Source organism: Myotis lucifugus, unplaced genomic scaffold, assembly GCF_000147115.1.
Source record: "Myotis lucifugus unplaced genomic scaffold, Myoluc2.0 scaffold_108, whole genome shotgun sequence".
In the NCBI taxonomy this organism is placed as follows: Eukaryota; Metazoa; Chordata; class Mammalia; order Chiroptera; family Vespertilionidae; genus Myotis; species Myotis lucifugus.
The window spans coordinates 1159909-1184958 of NW_005871156.1; the positions used below are offsets into that span (position 1 = coordinate 1159909).

The 25050-nt window shown below is 37.6% G+C and overlaps 1 protein-coding gene across 2 annotated transcripts in view; it reads left to right on the forward strand.

Moving 5' to 3' along the window:
• GFPT1 (glutamine--fructose-6-phosphate transaminase 1) overlaps nucleotides 1–17735 on the forward strand; it is a 63052-nt gene extending 45317 nt beyond the window's left edge. For both annotated transcript variants that reach the window (XM_006092976.3, XM_023757445.1), the window contains 7 exons: nucleotides 1064–1184; nucleotides 1565–1722; nucleotides 8058–8172; nucleotides 8743–8870; nucleotides 9690–9857; nucleotides 10446–10607; nucleotides 12021–17735. In XM_006092976.3, coding sequence (XP_006093038.1) covers nucleotides 1064–1184; nucleotides 1565–1722; nucleotides 8058–8172; nucleotides 8743–8870; nucleotides 9690–9857; nucleotides 10446–10607; nucleotides 12021–12065 — 897 coding nt within the window. In that variant the 3' untranslated portion in view covers nucleotides 12066–17735. The remainder of the gene's footprint in view (nucleotides 1–1063; nucleotides 1185–1564; nucleotides 1723–8057; nucleotides 8173–8742; nucleotides 8871–9689; nucleotides 9858–10445; nucleotides 10608–12020) is intronic.
• The last annotated feature ends 7315 nt before the right edge of the window (nucleotides 17736–25050 follow it).

Genomic DNA, 25050 nt, shown 5'->3' on the forward strand with positions numbered 1-25050 from the left:
CTGCGCTCACCACGCTTCTGGCTGAAAGGCGCTCCCCCTGTGGAAGCTTAATGACCACTAGGGGGCAGCTCCTGCATTGAGCGTCTGCCCCCTGGTGGTCAGTGCACATTATAGCGACTGGTCCTTCCGTTGTTTGGTCGATTTGCATATTACCCTTTTATTATATAGGATTAGTAAATTTAATACATCAATGGAAAAAAGTTAGTTAAAAATAGGAACATTTTATCCTCGAAGACTTTCTGTACATGATGTTATAACATTTTTAAAAAGTGGCCAACCAAAGTTATAGAACAAAATGATTTAGTTCACATTTGTGGCAAGAAAGTTAAAGGGATATGAAGTAAGGAAACCTTTACAGTTTTTCACTTCTGTGAAGGAGGAGGAATGCAGAGATGGGACAAAAGATGGGTAGGGCCACTTACCTAAATAAGTAGGTGATCTACATAGTTATTATTAAGGCAACTAAATGTATGCGACTGAAGGGCCTAAAATTTTACTTTTCTATTGTTTTTAACTTTTTGATGTTTAGAGTAAAAGGAATTTAATTAAAATGAATTTTAAGGTGCTCTTTGAGCAAAAGCATACTACCTCCTACTTTACTTTCCATACTACAAAATTTGAAAGTAGTGAGCTTTTTTTCAAACTAGATTTCTGAAGTGTATTGACTTTTTTTTTGGAATGGTACTACTTATGAATATGTAGTATTTTTGAAGTGTTTAATTTTTCACTGGGTGTTTATCTTATTTGGAATTTCTCTGACTTGGCATTTTATGAATCATCATTTAAAGATTAGAATTGGGAAGTTAGAGATAACATACAAGCTAATTCAGAACAGTGCTTTTGCTGCTTCTCAAAACATTTTATACATGTGCTTTTCCCTGCATGGTGAAATTTTGATTATTTTTTTTTTGTGCTTTAATCTGTATTGTTTATATTTTCTAACAATGCACATGTTTCATTTTTATAATCAGAAAAGTGAAAACTATACATTGAGGCCAAAGAAGGCCAGTGAAAAAGAGTATTTGAAGTAAAGTTGTTTGACCAAATAATTTTTTCTTTACAGACACGTCAAGTTCTTGAAGAGCTGACTGAGTTGCCGGTTATGGTGGAGCTAGCCAGTGATTTCCTGGATAGAAACACGCCAGTTTTTCGAGATGATGTTTGCTTTTTTATTAGTCAGTCAGGTATGCTAATTTTAAAGACTTGGCGAAAAGGAAAGTCATTCTTTCTAAGAATTATCTTGGCAAAAATTGATATTTAAAGATAAAATGATATTGCAAATGGCAAATAGAGATTTATTTTGATATGTGATTCTTAATGAATTAGTAAAATAAACACGTTTTACACTCAGAGAGCTGAATTTCCAAAGACAAAGAAGGAAAGGAGATCCTAAAAAGTAGGATCCTGTTAAAGTTTTGCTAATTTATTATTTTAAGTGCATATTTTAAATTTTATTTAAAACGAATGATTTTTTGTTGAAAGTGTAGTCAGTTTTTTGTTTTTACATCTAAAAAAGCATTTATTAACTGCTGTATGTGTTACTTTTGTCTTCCTTTATACACAGGTGAGACAGCAGATACCCTGATGGGTCTTCGGTACTGCAAGGAGAGAGGAGCTTTAACTGTGGGGATCACCAACACTGTCGGCAGTTCCATATCAAGGGAGACAGACTGTGGAGTTCACATTAATGCTGGGCCCGAGATTGGCGTGGCCAGCACAAAGGTAAATTCTTGACTTAGTTCTTATGTAATTATTTAATCATAGTGTTGGTGAAATAGACTAATCCATATCTTGTATTTAACTTGTTAGCACTTATAGAACTCAGAGTTTACTAATTATTGTAAGACTTAAGGGTCAACAATAGATAAAACACTTGTCCCCTTCATCACTTCCATATTAAGAATTTGAAAGGACAAATGTATATAACATAAGTCCGTTTTGAAAAGGTCTCTGCTACTATCCCCATTCATCACTTATATCCTCCTGCCAGGTACATAGGTAAGTATAATGTTCCCTTCTTTTATTATATATAGTAGGGAATTAGAAAAATAACAGATTAGAAACATTCAGTTTAATTCTAATAATTTTTGAAATTTTATTTACATATTTATAGTTTCTAATAAATATGCCAAAATATACATACTATCTTTGAAAGCTTGTAAAGAAGAGTACACCTTTAGTATAGAATTTGGAAATTAAAGAAATAAAAGTGAGTATTATATAAATGTCTGTTTTTCTTTAGATACTACATTCGTGGAGATTTAAAAGCACCCTCATTTTTTTAAGGCCTAGTGAGACTACTTTGCTCTTTGAAATTGGGATGTGCATAATATGTTAATAAAAATAGGAATCTTAGAAAGTTTATATATGCAAAGATGTTCTCTCTCCACAAATGTATTACTTTTATGATTACAAAATTTCAGTTGTCTAATTTTCTGCTTAAGTTCAGTATTTCTTGCTGATTGTCTGGTAAGATGGCTAGGTATTGGTGGATTTGATTCTAATGAAAGGCGTGTGAAAGATGATATTAACATACATAACCACATTTAAATATTTTTTTCTTTTAAAGAACCTCATGGAGAATATTTTTGTGGAAAATTCATTCTTCTTATGTAAAAACTCTGATGAGTGTTTGTTGGTTACTTGGATACTGCCAACACTATACTTTATAGAAAGCTGAAACCTGAATTTTCTCTGTGTGATAATTAAAACATGTAAGATATTTGTGCTTGGGTTTCCAGTTTGTGCCTGAATAAATAACCAACTGCTCTAAACAGGAGCTTGTGGATTTCTGGATAGCTTTGATTGGGGATTGGAATCCCAGGGCCCTTTTATTCACAATGCATTGTGAAACAAGGGGTTCATGTGGTATACGTACATCCATCGATTGAATGGATGCTATTTTGTTGACTTACTTTTTATTATAATCTTTCTTAAACTGTAAGTTGCCATGGGAAATACAACTTTTTTAAAATTTCTAATTGTATAGCTTATGAAAACTTTAATTTTGCTCAACATTTTGTTACAATAATTTTCAAACATACAGCAGAGTTAAAAAAATTTTACATTAACAATTCATATACCATTACCTAGATTTTACTTTTAACCTTTTTTCTATAGCTTTATTGAAATATAATTTTCATATTATAAATAACACTCACCAGTTATTAAATGTATAGTTTTAGTAAATTTGGATCTGTAACTATCATCACAGTCCAATTTTAGAATACTTACTCACTTGAAAAAGTTTCTTTGTGCCCGGTATAGTCAGTCCTCATTTCTACCCCTTAACCTCAGACAACTACTATTGTATTCTTTTATATCATTTCTAGAAGGTTCTTAAAAAGGGAATTATATAATACATGTCATTTATAGCTGGCTTCTTTCATTTAACATGAGGTTTTTGAGATTTATTCATGTTATTTATATCAGTGGTTCTTTTTTTGTAAGTCCTTTTTTATTTTTTATTTTTTTATTTTTATTTTTTTAATATATTTTATTGATTTTTTACAGAGAGGAAGGGAGAGAGACAGAGAGCTAGAAACATCGATGAGAGAGAAACATCGATCAGCTGCCTCCTGCACATCTCCCACTGGGGATGTGCCTGCAACCCAGGTACATGCCCTTGACCGGAATCGAACCTGGGACCCCCCAGTCCGCAGGCCAACGCTCTATCCATTGAGCCAAACCGGTTTCGGCTGTAAGTCCTTTTTTTAAAAAAAACTTTTTATATTGAAATCACTAGCTTTATAGGAAGTTGTAAAGATAGTACAGAGAAGTCCATGTACTCTTCACACAGTTTCCCCTAGTGGTTACATCTTACATAAGAAAATAAGTATCTTTTTATAGTACATACTTTAATTTCTTTAATAAAATAACTCCTTTAAAAATATTAATAAGTATGGTAATTTAGTCTCATTTAATTTTTCTTGGATTCTAAAGTAATTTTGTGTTCTTTAATAGCCTTAGACAATCTTGAAAAGTTTAGTCATAGACCATTTCTGAATGGCAAATATGTTAATGGATGATCAAAGAAGCTCATCATTGGGGGCCTTGTGATGGAGCTAGCACAAGAATACTGTAATCTTGATTATGAATTCCCAGCTTTGCCTGAGAAACTGTTAGGGTTAGAAAGATATTACTAACTTTCTCATAGTATCATACCATAGATAATTTGATATATCTGTAGGAATTGATGGGTATAAATGTACAGGTTCAGTGATTTTGTATGTTATTGTAGGTGTTTAGAATTTCACCACCATACTGACTTTTGTTGATTTAAAAAAATAAACCAATATAATTTTATTTTTGGCTGAGTAAAAAGTAAAACCAAGTTTAAAAGTTCAGAGTCAACATTTTTCTGGTAAATTCTTTCAAACCTCAATAAATTCAAAATGTGAGGTATAACTTATTTTTCTCATAATTGGTTTCCTGGTAGTTATTGAGGAAATGAAAAACATGAAACTGAAATTAAGCTGTGATAGGAATTCAATGGAAAAATAGGTGCATTAAGATTATTCTGTTTAATATTTGTACTTGAAAACCAGTGTTTAGATGTTTCAGGTCCAAACAAAGAAACATTACTCTAGAGAATAACATTTTTAGTTATGGTATAGAGAAACTGAAATACTCATTATCTGATCAGTTTGGATTAGAAACAATTAGGTATCCCAGGCATCCAGGATACTGGGTCTCTCCCTCTGTCCTGATAATATAATTTGTGATTAATTGGCTTATTGTAAAGTAAACTTCAGTAGGAAGAGGTAGACTGGAAGGAACTGAAATTTAGAATATAGATGTGCTGGAGGCAAAGAACTGCAAATCCACTTTAGTGCTATAGAGAAAAAAAAATCCCAGTGTATCAGTAGAATTCATAGCAGCACAGGGACAGGTAGCTGTCTGTGGAGGAATATCTGAGCAGCTGATAGCTGGGAGGTCTACTAAGAGGAAGTAAGGAATTTCATTGAACTATTGGGAAGGTAAGGAGCATTGGTAGACTGATTTTGTTATATTGGAAGCTCAATATCCACATTCTGACAGGAAAATATTCACTAATGAAGTGATTCCTTATCCAGAGAAGAGTAACAGAAAGTCAGCATATAATCCACATACAAAAAAACACTTAACATAAATTTTCTAAAGTTAAAGTTATGGATAACATTATAGCTGATCACACCACAGTAATCCTAGTGATTTAATAATAAATGTGTCGGTAAAAACCTCAAATACCTGAAACATTAAAACATTCCTCTAAATAACTGTTGAGTTAAAATGATATCAGAACTACTATTTTAAAAGGCTTAGAAGAAATAATGATAATGAACATTGTGAGTAAAAGTTTAGAGAGTGTGGCCAAATTTATAATTAGAGGTAAATTCATAGCATTAAATGCTTATCTTTAAAAAATGAATTAAGTATTTAACTAAAGAAGTTAGAAAAAGGAAACTCAATAAAGCAATGGAGTTAAGTAATAGAGAAAAGTGAATGAAGGAACTGCAAAACGAAAAGCTTCAGGACCTTCACCTTAGAGGGCCCTTGCTGTTCTTCTGGAATCTTCCTAGGATTTTATCTGTATTACTGGGAAGTAAAAAAGGTGGCCTTAGACTAGAATCTTTTTCAACATGATGTTTCACTGTGAGTACAATGAGTTAGGATTGGCTCTCTGTGAAACATATTTGCTATCCCAGTTCTAGGAGTTCTATCCAGTTTAATAGGAAAAAATAAGTAAAACAATGGGAAAGGAGAAATAAAATTCTCCTTAGTTGCAATTGATATGATTGACTGCCTGTATAGAGCTCAAGAATATCAAGTAAAATATTTCTCAGTGCTTTATATAAGACATATACAAAAATACTTTCTTTATAAACTTTTTAAAGTAGTGACTACTTAAAAATGATATAAATGTGTGTGTTTGGAGGGGGATTCTATTTTCAATGGCTATAAAAAACACTTTAAATAATTTTACCAAGAAATGTGTAAGGTGCTCCATAAATATTTGTTGAATATAGATGGTAACTGTATAACTTTATAGACTTTTAAATTCCTAACACAAATTGATGGAATGCCATATTTCTGGATGGGAAGATTATTTTGTAAAAAATGACAGATATGTGAGACGGAATCAATAGTCCTGCAACATAACTCCAGTACATTAAATGAATATCTCAAACTAGTAGAGAAAGGGTGGGGTGAAATTGAAATGAAGGGAAAATTGGTTATTTATAAAAATAGAAAAACATAAGTTAACACTTTGTACTAAAATTAATTTCAGGTGGTTTAAAAATGAAGTGAAAAAGTCAAATAAAATGGGCTCTGGCTAGTTTGGCTCAGTAGATAGACTGCCTGTGGACTGAAGGGTCCCAGGTTTGATTCCAGTCAGGGGTACATGCCCGGATCCCCAGTAGGGGGCATGCAGGAGGCAGTCAATCAGTGATTCTCATCATTGATATTTCTATCTCTCCCTCTCCCTTTCTTTCTGAAATCAATAAAAATATACTTTAAAAAAGCCAAATAAATGAAATGTTGAAAGTAAAAAAAAAAAAAAAAGCCAAATAATATGGGACAATGATAACAATAGAATTAAGAAAATATAATAATACTTAACTGATGTTAGAATGAAAGGACTTTAAATTTAAAAGTACTACATAAGAGTTTTAAAAAAATGAAACTTCTGTGTCAGTAAACACCATTATAAAAGGTTAAACCAAACTGCGAAAAAGTATTTGATACATAACAGTAAAGACCTTATAGCCAACTTTTTTAAAAGAATATATTTTTATTGATTTCAGAGAGGAAGGGAGAGGGAGAGAGGGATAGAAACATCAGTGACAAGAGAGAATCGATGATTGGCTGCCCCCTTCTGGGGATCGAGCTCGAAACCTGGGCATGTGCCCTTGACCATAATTGAACCCAGGACCCTTTAGTCCACAGGCTGACGCTCTATCCATTGAGCCAAACTGGCTAGGGCACGACCCACTTAAAAGGAAAAAAAGGCCAAAGTTGAAAATAAGTGAAGAACAATGAAGTTAATCCTTAAAAGAAGAAACATAAATGGCTAACAAGCATGAATAAAAATCTTAATTTTTTTAGATTCAAGATGTATATGGTAAAGGAGTAGAAAGAGTCCATTGTCTATCAGTCAATGGTAGAAAATTGTTAAAAGGATAATTCTCAGTATTGTAAAGAATGTGAAAAAACAGTCATATCTTACATTTATATACAGCTAATGGGAATAAAAATAGTCCCGGCAGCATGAATGCAAGTTTTAAAATATTCACAAGTCTGTAGTTAAGAAAAAAATGTTTTTGAATTAAAGTCTTAGCTCAAGCTTTCATCAATAAAAAGTTTGTTTTTAGCCTATATGTCAGACATTATGTTGATTGATTTATACTTGTCTCATTTATTCTCATGATTATCTTCTAAGTATTGTGCACTTTTAACAGATGGGCCATCTGAGGCCTAAAGAGATGGAAAAAGTTCCTTAAGATAATTACACACTAGTAAGTAAGAAAGAAAGCATTCTGTCTTGGGAAAGTATTTATTATGTCAAAAATAAAAGCAAGTTATAAAATTATACCTACTAAGAATTAATTTTCTAAACAATAAAAAGGAAAAACATAGTAGAGATTAGAAGGCAGTATTCACAAAAGTTATTAATAGCATGTTATTAATGTAATTATTCCTATGGATCAAATGGCAGTTCCATTTTTAATTTTTTGAGGAAACTCCACACTGTTTTCCATAGTGGTTGTACCGGTCTGCATTCCCACCAACAGTGTACTAGGATTCCTTTTTCTCCACATCCTTGCCAGCAACCAATCGATGTTTCTCTTTCACATCCATGTTTTTCTCCCTCCCCCTTCCTCTTTATTCTTCTCCCCTCCCCCTCTTTCTTACTCCTTCTCTCCATAAAATCAGTAGCATGTCCTTGAGTGAAGATTTAAAAAAAAGAAAATGGACAATATATGCTTATAAAACCAGTGGGAATGTGTTTGCATATTTTTTAAATGAAAAATTCTAAGTTCTTAAAATACAACTGCTTTTTTGTGGTATTTTAGGCTTACACCAGCCAGTTTGTATCCCTTGTGATGTTTGCCCTTATGATGTGTGATGACAGGATTTCCATGCAAGAGAGACGCAAAGAGATCATGCTTGGACTGAAGCGGCTGCCTGGTACGAAGATGCTCTTATACTACACTTTTGTTGTCTAAGGGAGCCAGTAATGGGTGTCATTTTCTTCTTGTACTTGAAGCTGTGGCTTCTAGCTGTTTAGTCAATAAATCTTTCTACTTTTGCACCTTTGTATTTAAAAATTCCTCTCTGATATCACAAGGGAATAGAAACACTGGTCTTTTGTCAGTTGCTACTAGTATATTATTGGTTTTATATTGGTTTGGTTAATTATCCTTTTTCATAGATGTTGCTAATGTTACTTCTTTTTTTATTTTTATTTTATTTTATTGTTTAAGGTATTACAAATAGTAGTACATATGTCTCCTTTTTTCCCCCCCATTGACCTCCCCCGGGCCTCCCCTACCCCCTGGCACTTGCCTTCACCACCCCCTTGCCCCCGCAGTGTCTTGCATCTGTTGGTTGTGCTTATATGCGTGCATGCAAGTCCCTCGGTTGATCTCCTACCCCCCAACCCTCCCCTACCTTCCCGCTGTAGTTTGACAGTCTGTTCAATGCTTCTTAGCCTCTGTCTATTTTTGTTCAACAGTTTATAATGTTACTTCTTAACAGATTTGATTAAAGAAGTACTGAGTATAGATGATGAAATTCAGAAACTGGCAACAGAACTTTATCATCAGAAGTCGGTCTTGATAATGGGGCGTGGCTATCATTATGCTACTTGTCTTGAAGGGGCACTAGTAAGTCTTCTCACTTAAAATTTCAGTCTGTTCACTTATGGACCTGGTACATAGTCATACTTTTAGTTTGAATGAAGTAGGTGAAACTTTTACAAGTGCTTTTGTTTTTATGCATTCTGGTTTGTTTGCCCTGAGAAGGTGTAACAATTTGTACTTAATGAAAAAGTGAAAATAAAGAAGAGTACATTTTAGCATGATAGCTTGGGTTTAGCAAGTAGCTTTGGTTAATTAATTGTCCAGATATGACTGAAATAAAGATTAAGTTCTCTAAGTGTGGGATTTAATTCAGGCCAAACATTAACCAAGTAGAACAGTTACATGAGTATGTTCATGAGAATCTAAAATGTTGAAAAAGCCCTGGTTAGAATGTCAGCCCACACACCTAAGGGTCTTGGGTTCGATTCTTTGTCAAGGGAACATACTGGGTTGGGGATTTGCTTCCCACCCCTGGTTGAGGCATGTGTGGGAGGCAGTCAGTCGATGTGTGTCTCTCTCACATCGATGTTTCTCTCTCTCTTCCCCCACCCCCTTCCACTCTCTCTGAAAAGCAATGGAAAAAATATACTCAGGTGAGGATTAACAAAAAAATTTAAATTAAATTAAATCTTGAAAAAGTCCTTGTAGGTCTTAAAACTTCTAGTCACTGTAGATATTAGAGAAATAATGATCTGTTAGCCTGTTGGCTATATTTATAGATCGGTGGTCCTTTAATACTTTTGGATAAATAGCGACTTCAGATATCTAATATTTGTGTAATACTTAATTAAGAATGGGTTTTTGAAAAAGAGACTGAAGACTAATCTAGTTCTTTTCTATTAGAAAATCAAAGAAATCACTTACATGCACTCTGAAGGCATCCTCGCTGGTGAATTGAAGCATGGTCCTCTGGCTTTGGTGGATAAGTTAATGCCTGTCATCATGATCATTATGAGAGATCATACTTATGCCAAGTGTCAGAATGCTCTTCAGCAGGTGGTTGCTAGGCAGGTAAGTCAGGGGCTGCTGTGAGGACACCTTGGGGAATCTAAGAATTGGGCCATTAAAGCTTAATTGAATTTCATGACATTTAAAGTGATAGACCAGGGCCCAATAGATAGCTTACAAAACATGTTGAGGTTTACATGTGAGGAATTAGATTCTCAGAGTTTTGACAGGACCCAGCTCATAGATCTCACAATAGGCAGAATTAAGACCAAAACCAAAGTCTGGCTCTCCAAATCCTGTCCTCTTTAATTAGCTTATGCTGCTCCCTTTTAGTTTAGGATGTTTGGTAGGTTAGGTGTATTAAATACATTTTTGGCTTATATTTTCAACTTATGATGGGTTTATAAGTAGAGAAGCATCTGTATTGAGCTTGGTGTTTCTTAGTTGTGTGAGCTTAAATAAATTACTAACTCCTACAAAGCTTTAATTTCCTTGACTATGAGATCAATCTGACTCATATAGGATTGTGAGTTTAAATAAGTCTGTGTTAGTGAGGCCACATGTGAATTATTGAATGTAAAATTTGCACATTCACTTGCTACAGCTCTTTCTTTGTTTACTTGTGATTGTGTATGTGGCTTTCTTTCCCAGGGACGCCCAGTGGTGATTTGTGATAAGGAAGATACCGAGACCATTAACAACACTAAAAGAACAATCAAGGTTCCCCACTCAGTGGACTGCTTGCAAGGCATTCTCAGTGTGATCCCCTTACAGTTGCTGGCTTTCCACCTTGCTGTGCTGAGAGGCTATGATGTAAGTGATGGAGCACTGTAGAAATCTGGGGCTGGCTTTTTACCTGAGTACATTCTAATAGTTTTCCTTCTAAATATTTAGCAATAGCATTTGACAAATCCATTATATATATATATATACACACACACACAAAATATATAACTAGGGGCCCAGTGCACAAAAATTTATGCACTGGGTGGGGGGAGGGGTGTTCCCTCAACCTGGCCTGCCCCCTCTCACAGTCCGGGAGTCCTCAGGGGATGTCCTACTCCCGCTCCCCGCTGGGCGGGAGGCAACTGGGCCAATTGGGGGAAGGTGCCACCCCCATCACCCTGCTGCTGCTGTCACTGCCAGCCGCTGCAGCTCACAGCTGCCTGAGCCCCAGCCCTCACAGCTACTGAGCCGCTCCCGCTTTGTGGGAGGACATCTGGAAGACGTCTGGTCTAATTAGCATATTACCCTTTTATTAGTATAGATATAACATCTATATATATAAAAGGCTAAGTGACCAGCCGACTGACTGGCTGGCCGGTAGCTATGACACAAACTGACCACCAGGGGGCAGATGCTCAATGCAGGAGCTGCTGAGCGACAGCAACTTTGCAGAGTGCCCTCTCACACTCTGGGACCCCTCGGGGGATATTGGACTGCCAGTCTTGGCCCGATCCCCACAGGCCAGGCCGAGGAGCCCCACCTGCCAGAGGGACCCCGCTCACTCCGCAGATGCCCTTTGAGCCCCGGTGCTGCCCCAGGTGCGCCAGCCAGGGAGGGACTGCAGGAGGTTGGCTCCAGGGTGTGTCCAGCCCGTCTCACCCAGTCCTGCTCCTGCCAGCCACCTTCTAATTAATTTCCTTTCTATGTGCATGAATCCGTGCACCGGGCCTCTACTATATATATAATATCTATCTATCACCTGTTACATTTACTTGGCCCAATTTATAGGTTACATCATAACATTTTCTTAACATAGAACTTAAAAGGAATCTTGGAGATTATAGCCACATTAGAGATTACCCTCTTAGGGAATCTCTGCCTGTTTTTATTCTGTTTCCTAATTATTTGTTTAGGACTATCTCACAGGTTTCAGGACTTTTACAATTCTTTGTCCCCCAGTCATTGTGACAACCAAAACATCCTGCCCTTACACTTTTGCTGTCCCCTCGGAGGCCTGCCACCTCTGGAGGCCATCACTGGACTCTTCCTGTGCAGAACTGGCTTCTTTAGGATTCTTTTTCCTAACTGATTTCAAGACTTTTAAAGAGACATTATGTGACTATATTTTCTAATCTGATTCTTTGTAGTCTATAGTAAAGATGGTTAATGAATAAGTTCTCTGTTTTTACAAAAATAACTTGCTTATAGAACACAACCACCCCCCCAATCTGTATAATCTCTTTAATCTTGTCCCCCACCCCCCCTTTTTTTTTTTGGCAGGTTGATTTCCCCCGGAATCTTGCCAAATCGGTAACAGTAGAATGAGGAGCATCTGAAACTCTGGGCAATTAAGCAACACAAGACACCTTTTGTATTTAAAATCTTGATTTAAAATATCACTCCTTTAAGCTTTTTTTTTTTTTTTTTTTTGGTAAATCCTTATTTATATATCAGTTATAATTCCACTAAATTTGTGCTTTTTGTGAAATTACCTCATATTTTTCCAGTAATTTGTGGGGAAGTTTGAAAAATGGAATCATTATCAGAAACAGTTAGCTTTCATTTTCTTTTTTTTAATCATCACCTGAGGATCTTTTATCCATTGATTTTTAGAAGGAGGGAGAGAAGGAGGGAGAAGGAGAGAGGATGGAAGAGAGAGAGAAAAAAAAACATCAATGTGAGACAGACACACATTGATGGGTTGTTTCCCATACATGTCCCGACCAGGGTGGGGATCAAACCTGTAACCCAGGTACGTGCCCTTAACTGGGAGTCAAACCTCTGACCCTTTGGTCCTTGGGCTGACATTCTAATCACTGAGCCAAACTGGCCAGGGCTAGCTTTCATTTTCTTTAAAAGAAGCTGGTAACCCAGGTACGTGCCCTTAACCGGGAGTCAAACCTCTGACCCTTTGGTCCTTGGGCTGACATTCTAATCACTGAGCCAAACTGGCCAGGGCTAGCTTTCATTTTCTTTAAAAGATGCTGGGTGTTGGATTTCTGGACTCTGCTTCAATCTGAGAGGATTGTGTATTTTAAAAGTAATTGGCATTTGTTTTACCATGCTTTTATTCATTCAGACCAATGAAAGAGTAGTGCATTTATTAGAAGATCTAAAGCCAGTGGCAATGTATTTGGACATTTGATTACGGTTTTGCTAAGTTATATATAAAGACAAGATGCTATGATTTATTTTGAAATTTGTTAGTGTACTTAAAAAGAAAAAACTTTTCTTGGTGGGATTTCTACCTAAGTTAAGTTGATCTTAGTCTCTCACATTTATTGTTTGTTATCTATAGGTCAGGGTAGTTTAGGAAGCTAAATAGTATCGTAGTGCATTGGTTTTCTCCAGCCCTTAACAGAAAATATTTGTATAATTTCATAGCACAAACTAAATTTGAGCTGCTTTGGACAGCTAACAATATAATTTTAAATTTGAAGATGGAATATATATTTATTGGATTTCCGACTCTGTTTTTTCATCTCTTAAAAAATGGTTTTTATTTTCTTGTATCTGTAGTTTTTTAATCACAGCTGAATGACATATTTTATCTTGTTCTTTGAAGTCACCACACAGAGTTGTCATCAAATGTCTCAAATTAAATCAGTATTGATATATTCAGAATTTGCTTCAACTTTGTCCCAAAGAATTTCCTGCAATTAATTTAAAGTCCCTTCACTACCTTCTGTAAAACTAGTACCTTCCTGCGAGTCTGGAAGCTCTTTGCAATAGTTTGGAAAATTTGCAAGTCTATTGACTAATCATTTGACTCTATATGGTGGGCTATGCTTAGAAAAAACTATGTGCTTTACACTGAAATTAATGAAGGATTGCGTCAAATTCAGTACAAGCAAACCTTGGGAATATGGCGGGTTTGGTTCCTGACCACCGTAATAAAGCCAGGATTGCAGTAGGCGAGTCGTAATCCTTTTGCTGGTTGAGGGTCTGGCCTTCAGTTTGTAAAAAACATAACATCTGTGAGCACAATAAAGTGAAGCACAAAAAAGAGGTGCCTGTATTATTGCCTGGGGATTGTTCTCTCTGCACTTTTTGTGTTCTGCCCCTTCAGTTCATTTAGGAATGAAGAAGATGTAAATACATTGGTGTTGAGGTGAGTTTAGCTGCTTAGTGCCAGAAATGGAACTTAACAATTTAGATTAAAATATTTAGAGTAGACTATGAGTTTGATACTGAAAAAGTTGTAATTTCTTCACGGAGCTTTTTTGGCCACATCTTGGGGATTTTATAGCAAAGGGTATTTATGTTTTGGTTAAGTCCTCTTTCAAAAGTTTTCACTTTAAAATTGTGAAGGTAAGATATTTAGCAAATTATGTAAGCCCAGTCTATTCCTTTCTCTGTTTTTGAACTTCTTGATGAGATGAAGATTTTCTGCAAGAGAAGCATAGAATTCTGCAAGAGAAGCATAGAATTCTGCTTGTGTATCATAGAAAGGGCATGTGCCCTGACTGGGAATCGAACCTGGGACCTCTTGGTAATGCTCAACCACTGAGCAACACCAGCCAGGCCATAAGCCCTTTTCAGGCCTGGAGTTGTGTAGCATTTAACACAGGGCCCAGGAAATGATAGTTACTTCAGAGTCAGCTTTTTGATCTTTCTTTAATCACTTATGCCATAGGAATAAATGAGAAGAGAGAAATAATATTAACTGATTTTAGTTTGTTATAACTATGTCAACAGCCTGTTATGGGCAAGTCACTATGCTAGGAACTGAAAGGTGCATCTTAAAAGCAAAGCCCATTTGTCTCCAGGTAGGCTCATCACAAGTGAAGACTGGGGTCATTGAAAGGGTAAGAGAGTACCCTTAATGTTAAGTGCTATAAGTGGATTTCACTTAAATCATGATCCAAGTTTTGGGGTATATCATGCTCAGAAGAGGTGAAGTGCATTTTGTAGAGTAAGCTGTTACCACAGGCTATATGTAGATCCTTGTATCTGCGGTTCACTAAGGAACAGCTCTCATTAAATGCAAAGGTGAAAAACAAGCATCAGTACTACTAAAAGGGAACTGACACAGGGTAATGTGCAGAAGGGGCTGTTGGGCAAGGGAGCTAATACAGATTTTCTTTCTTTAGTTTTTTAGAAAATTGCTTCTGAGATGGTATTGTCTTATCCTTTTGAACACATACAGGTCCCTTGGCCTGAGTTAATTATGCAGATGGAAGGAAAGGAGCCTTTTTCTTGGTTCCTTGGTGATGTTCCTTTGATTCTTCTGTTAACTCTTAAAGGGAGGAAAACCAGCTGAAAGTTTGCTTTAACAAACATTTTAAGAAATCCTTTGGGGTTAGTTTTTTCTCTTATTTTTTAAATTAGAATATGCTATAACAATAAAAGGGAAACACTAATGTTAATTATGGTATGATACAACCTAAGTGATTTTTCTGAAAAAGTACAATGTCATTGAAAAGTGTTTATTTCAAAAGAATTCATAGTTCCCATTGAATTTGTGAAGGCCAAAGAAATTGAAGGAAATGGTCAGTAAAGAAAGATATTGTAGTCTTATATCCACACATTTTGTAGATTTTTCTATACCAGGATATTAGATAGACTGTTTTACCCATAGAAGCATATTTCATGGTGGGGGTGGCCGGGGGGAGGTCAATGGGGAAAAAGGAGACATATGTAATACTATATGTAAAACTTTAAACAATAAAAAAGCATATTTCAGACTGCTTAGTTTTTAGTGTTAGAATCGAATTTGGAAGTTATAACCCTTAAATCATTTTTCTCCCACAATATTTAAATATTGTTAATATATCAGTATTTCCTTGGCTTTATTAATTTAACCACATCTTCAGATCTGTGACATGGTAACCAATAGGACTGATAATAATTAGATTTGAGCCAATAATATCCAGGCTTAAAATAAAATCCTAAATAGCAAGATGGTAAAGTTATAACATATTAATTTGTAGGTCTATAATAGGCTGATATAAGTGTTAGGGAATATACCATAAATAATGGCTAGTGAAAACATTTTAGGAAATTCTTGAATTACCTTTCTTACCATACTAGTTTTCAGAATGAATATAGAAATGATCCTGTTAGCTTTTTAAATGTTATGTGATTGAAATTTTTTTGTTTAAATAAAACTTTTTGTATTTGTTTATATTGCTCATGAGCTGGAAATTTTAGAATCATCCTTGCTGGTTTAGTTTCTGTTCTTTAAAATGAATGTTTAGTTAACTGAGCCATTTGGTCATTTCTTCCTCATGCCTTGTAAGTCCAGTCATTCTAATCCTGAACTGTGAATAAATTACTAAAACTTTCTGAGAATTGCATTTTGAAGCAATTTGCTAATATTTGAAATGCATACATGTTTGTAATTGTGTCAAAGATTGTATTGTACTAAGAATGTAGCCAATGTTTACTTGAATTGTTAGTAAACATTTCTGATGTTAAAAGTTTATTCGTTATTGTTGCTTTTAGAAAGAAGACATGATTGCATTTAATATAATCAAAAGTGACATGTCTCCGCTCCAACTTCACAGGTGTTTTAGAAAGGCTCTACTCTTCTGATGTCATACTGCATGCATGTACTTTCTCAAGTCTTAAAAATTTTTTTTGTAATAATGTGTTGTTTCTAGCAAATTGCCAGGGTACACAGTGATCAGTAACTTTAAGTTAATTGGTAGTTGCAAACGAAGGATATTTAGAATGGGTGAGTAGCAAGACAGCATGCCCAGTTGACTCTTGAACAACACGGGTTTGGGCTGAATTGCAGATTTTTTTTAATAGACTATAAATGTATTTTCTCTTCCTTATGATTATCTTCATAACATTTTCTTTTCTCTAGATTCCTTTATTATAAGATAGTATGTAATACATAAAACATACAAAGTTTGTGTTAATCAACTTTATGTTACTAGTAAAACTTCTGGTCAACAGTAATTATTGCGTTTTTTGGGAATCAGAAGTTACATGTGGCTTTTTGACTGGGGTGGAGGGAATTAGCACTCCTTCCCCCCATGTTGTTCAAGGGTCAATTGTACTCCAAATTTAAAGTTTCTGTAGATCTGGCAATTTGTTAATCATAGAACAAAGATTCCTTTTATAGGATCCTATTATAAACAGCAAGCCATAATCTCTGTCTTTAGTGCTCACAGCACTTGCTGTGTTTTGCAGAATACCGGTATACCAGGGTGGTTTGAATGAATAGATGTGCTGTTTTGCCTGCCCAGAGAATTGAGCCCAGTCTCTTGTCTCTTTCACTCTGTGTTGCTCTGTAGCAAAACGTAGAGCTGCCACCCAGCTGGGATCATTTTTTCCACAGGACACATTTTTGACATAAAATTCAGCTTTACTTCTAAGTGAGTAATTGTCTTTAAATCCTCCTCAATTGGCTGTCAGTAAACTGCGTGCTTATTAAAGGCCAAGAAACAATTTCCCTGAGTTAAGAGGCCACTTTTCATTGGAGTGGCATTTAGGGAAAAACAAATTCTTTCATTTTTTTGGATGAAGGAACGAAGTTCTTATTGAGTTTCATAAATCCAAAGGTAAATAGTTCTCCCTCACTTAACAAGCATCCCGGAGCTATAAACTAATCTTATAGTAATATCAGAGGAGATGCCAGGTGATAGGTCATTTACCTAGACTCATTCCCTGGAAATATATATGTAACGAGATAAATTCATTTTTATCTTTTTGCTTAGCATGTATACAAGAGATTATTTTAAGACTGAAAAAACATTTGTGAACTTCATATTAACATGATTCATTGACTCAAGTTCCAGGGGTCACTAATTTTCTCATAGAGGATGCTGTTACGTAGCCATATTTTTCTTTTTATGTTTCAAGAGGTTTTTAAATGTGTAGGTGTGTAATTGAAAACTGGAATCAAGAATGGAGCTTATAAACAGTGGAGAAATGCTCTATGGATAGGATTATAGTTATTTTCTTTCCATTCATTTATCAGTCTGCCTGTCTATATGTTTATATAAAATTAAAAAGACTTTACACCTGTTAGGATGAAAGCAATTGCATGTTTTCATGTGTTTTTTTCTGCAATATAACGAATGATTTAGAAGCATCCAACAATTCAGACTCCAGCACCACCAAATAAGGTATATCATGGAACTCACAGACATTGCACATCCTGGGGATCTTTAGGGGTTAATTTTTGTCTCTGTCACTCAGGTTTGTATGTTTTGCAATGGAGATAAATATGCTGAGGGCTTAAAATGAAAATTGCCAGAATTTTCCAAAATGTATAAGTAAATACTCATTCAGAATTCTAGATTTGTTATAGCTAAAGGGCCAATGATCCCTTGTTTCTTTTTTAAAACAATTTTTTAAAATATATTTTATTGATTTTTTACAGAGAGGAAGGGAGAGGGATAGATAGTTAGAAACATCGATGAGTGAGAAACATCGATCAGCTGCCTCCTGCACGCCCCCTTCTGGGAATGCCCCCTTCTGGGAATGTGCCTGCAGCTAAGGTACATGCCCTTGACCGGAATCAAACCTGGGACCCTTGAGTCCGAAGGCCGACGCTCTATCCACTGAGCCAAACCAGTTAGGGTGATCCCTTGTTTCTTAACTAATACATTCTCTTTGTTTATTTTGTTAATCCTCACTCGAGGATATGTTTTCCATTGTTTTTTAGAGTGGAAGGGAGGGAGGGAGAGAAATATCAATGTGAGAGATACATATCTATTGGTTGCCTCTGGCGGGTGCCCTGATCTGGGACTGGGGATTGAGCCTGCAACTGAGGTCCGGGCCCTTGACCAGAATCAAACCCAAGACTCTTCCATCAGAGGGCTGATGCTCTAACCACTGAGAAAAACCAGCTAAGGCTTAACTAATACATTCTTAATTTGTGAAATCCAAAGTCTTGTCAATTAATTTTAGATTGTATACAACATCCAGAATGCAAAGGTCTAGATGTATCTGAATCACTACAGATTGATTCTGTCAATGGCCCTTCTCATTAGGAAAAGCCAGTGTGGCATCAGTCATGGAGGTTTCACTATGGCAAGTTCAATGTGAGATGCACTCATTAGGAAGCTTTGTCTCCCCCCCATACCCCCATTGGGGCAGGCAAAATTGCATTAAATCGGTGTCTTTCTGTTAGATTTGAATGTCTAGCTAGTTTGATTTATGGGGCTTGTGGGGTGTTTTTTTTTAACCCCTCTTTGTATTTAGAGGTGTTTTGAAATGTTAAGCATATTTGCTTTGAATTTTATCTCTTTTTTAAAAAAATATATATTTTATTGATTTTTTTTTACGAAGAGGAAGGGAGAGGGATAGAGAGAAACATCGATCAGCTGCCTCCTGCACATTCCCCACTGGGGATGTGCCCACAACCAAGTTACATGCCCTTGACCTGAACCGAACCTGTGACCCTTGAGTCTGCAGGCTGATGCTCTATCCACTGAGCCAAACCGGTTAGGGCTTGAATTTTCTCTCTTAATTTTATATTTATCCTTGGAATAAAATGTAAACGGATTGTTGAATTTACTTTTACTGCTGCTATGTAGAAACCTAGGAACTGTCAGAAATCTTTGTAGGATTTCTATCTTATGTTCTTGGTTATAAACTTGGACCCATGTGTAGTTACTAAAGTTTAAAGCATTTCCTTGTTTGAAAGAAAATTAATTTTGAAACTTCTTCATATATGTAGTCTTTTTTTTTTTTTATGCTTTAAGTGAAGTGGAAAAATACTCTGGCCTCTGAATGCAGAATAGACTTTACTGACATATTAGAAACTTAGGTGCTTTGAGTTGTTTTCTCAGCAGAGTCGATTTGTATGAGTTTGTTTGTAAAACCTGGTTCTTCCTGTGACGTACACAGGAATGAAGGACCACAACTGGAATTGCCTGGAACAGAGAGAAGCTAGCTGACTTACGGAAACGTTGGTCTCATCAACTCGATCTTCCCAAAGTGTGATCTTCTTAAGTTGATGGTTCTCAAATTTTGTTGTTGTTGTTGTTGTTGTTGTTTTTGGCTCAGTATGCTGAAACTAAGTATGGGCAGCACTGGGCATGTTGACAATCACCCTGTCAGAAGGTAAGGCTGATTTTTTAAATGTTATTATTTTTTAAATTAAAGGATCTGTCATGATTTGGCTTGTGCCCAAATAGGATGCTTCAAAACTTGGATCAATGTTTAAATGGATAAGCCTGTCACACAGTTGATTAGCCAACTCTTGCTTTTCCACTCTCACCTTGTGCAGTTCAGGTACACAGATCATACTCTGCTTAAACAACATACATACTTCTCAGTGCCTAAGCACAATGACTTTGCCATAGTAGCAGCTTAATAAAATACTTGCCGACCTAAGTTATATTCTAAATAGCTTTTTTTTTTCCTATTTTTTTTTCTTTGTTTCCTTTACTTGCTGGCATTTTGGTGGAAAAGGATTTAATATGGGGAATTGGGCTGACACAGCTACTAGAAGGCTGGGGAAATGCAGGCCCGAGGAGCCAATTAAAAAGTGCAGATTCTCAGGTCAATGGCAGAGGCTGTGATTCAGTGGGTGGAGTTGGAGCCCAGTAATTTGCATTTTTAGTAATGATGGTCTGGATATGGATGGTGGAGGCCCACACTTTGAGAAACATCTTTGGATATCGTAGCTTCATGGGGTTCATTGTACAACCTCATGCAAGAATGTGTGTGAGCCCTGGCTCTGTCTCCCTGATGGGGAGAACGTTCATTACAATTTTCAGTAATCATCTATCTCTATATTTATGGGTTGACCAACTGAAGTCTATTGTTTGGACCATTGTATGGGAGGTGATACCCTGTGCTCCTATAGACCCAAATCTGAGTAAAATAAAAGCAGAAGTACCTTGTATAGTATGGTATTGTGACTTAATAACAAATATGTATTTGGCTTTGTCCAGTTTCTGGCACAGAGCTCCTCAATCCCTTGGTATTGTCTAAGTGATGAGCACCATAAAGGTGGTTTTTATATTAATGAGACAACTTTTGGAAAGTCCATAGGTCACTGAAGAATGGGTAAATTAGAAATGGTGAATGAGAAATAGGTAAATGAGACAGAGGTATTATTTATTCTCTATTAAATTAAGAACTTAAAAAAAATAAAACTGTAGTAAGCCAAGTTTTTTAAAAAGAGAAAAAATTAAGTTTGACCAAACTTAACTGGATATATTGCAACAGCACCCAATCTCTGCAGGTCTGATTTCCCTGGTCTCTCAAGGAGAACATTTCAGGTAAAGGCCAGACTTGATGCTCAGCCATAAATCTCATGCTTTATACATTTGGAAATAATAAAGTTCTTGACTCCAGTTAATTTTACTTCTTTTAAAAAAAATATATTAGTAATGCTCCTGTCCTTTTGAGAATTGGAATGTGGAATACAATGTGGCAAATGTTAAGAAGTGGGAAAAGCTGTAGGAAAATAATCTGATGTCAGTTGACTTCTCTTGGAGAAGAGCAATCCTTTCCCCAGGGCCTGGCCCAGATCACCTGCCGCAGGCAAGAGTGCGGCTGTCCCTGCTGGATTTTTATATCACACGGACTTAAATAAATTTTTAAAATATATTTTTATTGATTTCAGAGAGGAAGGGAGAGGGAGAGATAGAAACATCAATGATGAGAGAGAATCATTGATTGGCTGCCTCCTGTATGCCCGTTACTGGGGATCAAGCCTACAACCCGGGCATGTGCCCTTGACCAGAATCGAACCTGGGACACTTCAGTCCACAGGCCTACGCTTTACCCACTGAGCCAAACTGGCTAGGGCTCACAGGGACTTTTTTTAAAGAATGTTTTTTAAATTATTTTTTTATTTCAGAGAGGAAGGGAGAGAGAGAAACATCAATGATGAATCATTGATTGGCTGCCTCCTACATAACCCACACGAGATCAAGCCCATAACCCAGACATGTGCCTTGACCAGGATCGAATAGTGACCTCCTGGTTTATATAGGTTGATGCTCAACCACTGAGCCATGCTGGCCGGGCCCGCTGCATTCTTTTATTTATTTATTTATTGGTGAATCCTCACTTGATGTTTTTCTATTGATTTTTAGAGAGAGTGGAAGGGAGGGAGAGATACAGAGAGAAACATTTATGTGAGACACATCGATTGGTTGTATCCTGCATGAGCCCCAATGAGGGCCGGGGATGGAGCCTGCAACCTAGGTATGTGCCCTTGACCGGAATCGAACACAGGACCCTTCAGTCCATGTGCCTGAGCCAAACCAGCTGAATTCTTTAATGGCCTCCCTTGCTGATGGATCAGGTGTCCCTCTTTAGGTGTTAGTGGGGCCGGACATGTTTGTGTCTGAGTGGGTGGGCTGGGACTCCCCACAAGCCTACTTGGATGAGGCCTGAGCAGCCTCTTGCTGATTAGGCAGGATGACTGACCATCCCTCCTGGAGGGGATGGTAATCCTGAGAAGAGTCTGGTGCCACCACTTAGGCCAGCTCCCGGATGGGTGGCTGTTTTCTTTGGATAGCAGGGGAATCTTTCACTAAAAATGTAAGATAAGATGGGCACAGCAGCCTGTTTTGGGATGTGTTTATTGAGACACACAGGGAGGTGAAGGGTTCTCAGTTCCACCACCCCACAAAGTGCCCTGACCCCCCTCAGAGTTTTGGGGGGACCCTGTGGACACTACTGCAGAGATAGGATTTATTCAGAGGCACATCTAAGGACACCCCCTACACTACTCAGGAGCACTTCCTAGGAGGCTGAAGGCCTCTGTGAACAGGTGGGAGAACCCAGATGAACTATGGGTTACTGCTGGTCATTTAATGTGATTTCATTGGTCCTGCGGGCTTGTGGGGCCCAAGGAAACTTGGGTTACATAAGGAAGGGAAAGCATACTGTAGTTGGCAAACAACATGCATCTTTGTGTGTGAGTGTGTGTGTGAGAAATGAGCTTTCATTTAGAACCTTTGGCAGTGGCTTCAACTGGTTCCCCGGCACTTTGTAAATGATATTTTCTGAGCCTGGAAAACCAAGCAGGCAGATCGTGGAATTTTGGCTGGAGATCTTTTAAAAAAATTTTTAGGCTAGCAGTGAAAAAGGAGGCGGGTATTTGGCTGGGAGGCCTTTCTGGACTGCAGAGCAAACCAAGCAGGGTTGCCATGGCTGCACTTCTACTGTTTATATAAACAAAGGTTTTTCCTGACAAACATACTTCATATTTAATAATCCTCAATCCACAAGGGCCTCTTCTCTTTGTGTGTAGCTAGTTCATGCCAGTTAGACTTGGGTAGAACTTTATTATGGTGTGTGGTTGTATTCAGGCACCCAATACACTTCAGAATTAAATGTTAAGTACTGATATCTTGAAGTGCCAGGGTAAGGGGTGTTTAGTGATGGGAAGAGAGATTAACCTGCAGTATAAAAATGTAAAATGGGCTTTTCCCAGATCTGAAGTCTATTGGACCAGCCTGCACTGAGCATTCAGAAGTAGACTGACATTTTAATTCAGTTCACATGCCTGACTTAACTGTACTCCACCCCCCAACTTTTCTTTCTCTCTTAAGAGTTGTAAGATTTCCTTTTTTAAAAAAAATATATTTTATTGATTTTTTTACAGAGAGGAAGGGAGAGAGATAGAGAGTTAGAAACATCGATGAGAGAGAAACATTGATCAGCCGCCTCCTGCACACCCTCTACTGGGGATGTGCCCGCAACCAAGGCAGGGGCAGATCTAGCCGCAGAAATCGCTGGATCCAGCTTTCATGCCCAGGTTTTGGCACATTAGCTCTTCAGAGCCCTCATAATCAACCACACCTCTTACAGCCATCGCCGTATCCAATCGTGTGAAGTCTTAACAAGCTCCTGTATTGTGAGAGGACTCAGGTGGTTATGAGTAACGAAAAACCCTTATTGGATCCTGTAACGGGAAAAGCAGGGGCAGATCTAGCCGCAGAAATCGCTGGATCCAGCTTTCATGCCCAGGTTTTGGCACATTAGGGAACTGAATGAAAGAGAGCTTCCAGGCATCCTTTCCCTGGGAACATGGAGTGATCAGAGATCTCCACGAGCTTGGGGAAAGCTCTTTGCAGTGTTCTCTCTCCCAGATATCTGGGCACATCTCTACACCTGCCCAGAGGCATAGAGCAGCCCGTGGGGTCTCTTCACTTGCTCACCTCTGCCCTCTGCGGTCTGCAAAGCCAGCAGGGAGCACAGGGGGTCCCTATCAGCTGTGAGCACCACACTTCTCTACTGATGCCCTTCCAGGGTTTCCCTAATGGATAAACTGGTTCTATTCCAAGGGAGCCCAAAGTGCGTGATGTACGCAGGCCGGGCACCAGGACTCCAGTGACCCAGACTAACCAGGATTATGTCCCCAGGTATCTCTGGGAGCAGTCAATCTGTTTAGCTCTATTACCCAAACTTCAGGACCCCTCACAACCCCAGTACCTTGGTGTTTGGGCATTTCTGAAACTTCTCAGGAAAACATTTTGCTCTGTGTTTGGGGAACACATCCGTGTCTTCTTCCTGCAGGTCTAGATTGGGTCCTCTCCTCAGGGCCATGTTTGGCCCCCAAAAGCTCTTCTCTGGTCACACCCCCCCCCCAAAAAAGGTTGCAGACATTTGAGATACTACAGGGTTCAGTTCCTGGAGTGGGTGAGGCTGTACAACATGCCATGTTCACTCTCTCATCCTCTGCTCCACTGTCTCTTTTTCAAGTTTCTTTTCCTCAGAGACCCCCTGATCCCCTCTCCCCTCCATGAACACCACAGACCCTACCCTTCCAGGCGCCTCTCCTTATCACTTGCTATTTTGACAGGTACAACATGACCTCCAGGGGCACAGCTGGACGGTGACCACTAGGGCTGGGATCCAGATGTCTTCATTCTCTGCTTTTCCCCTTTAGAACCAATTAAACATTTCTCTCTCTGGGAGATATCTGAGAGAACTGTTTGTTTAAAATATTAGATGGCCGATAGACATATGAAAGAATGCTTTTCATCACTAATCATCAGATCCATGTACATTAAAACCACAGCGGTATCATCTCACACCTGCCAGAATGTCTGCCAATAAATCAACAAACACAGGTGTTGAAGATGTGGAGAAAAGGGAACCCTCATGCACTGCTGGTGGAATGCAGACTGGTGCAGCCACTGTGGAAAACAGTATGGAGTTTCCTCAAAAAAATAAAAAGGAACTCCCATTGACCCAGTAATCCCACTTCTGGGAATATATCCCAAGAAACTAGAAACACCAATTAGAAAGGATATATGCACCCTGTGTTCATAGCAGCACAATTTACCATAGCTAAGATTTGGAAACAGCCTAAGTGCCATCAGCAGATGAGTGGATTAACCAAGATTTGGAATCACAGATTTGGAAGCAGGCCAAG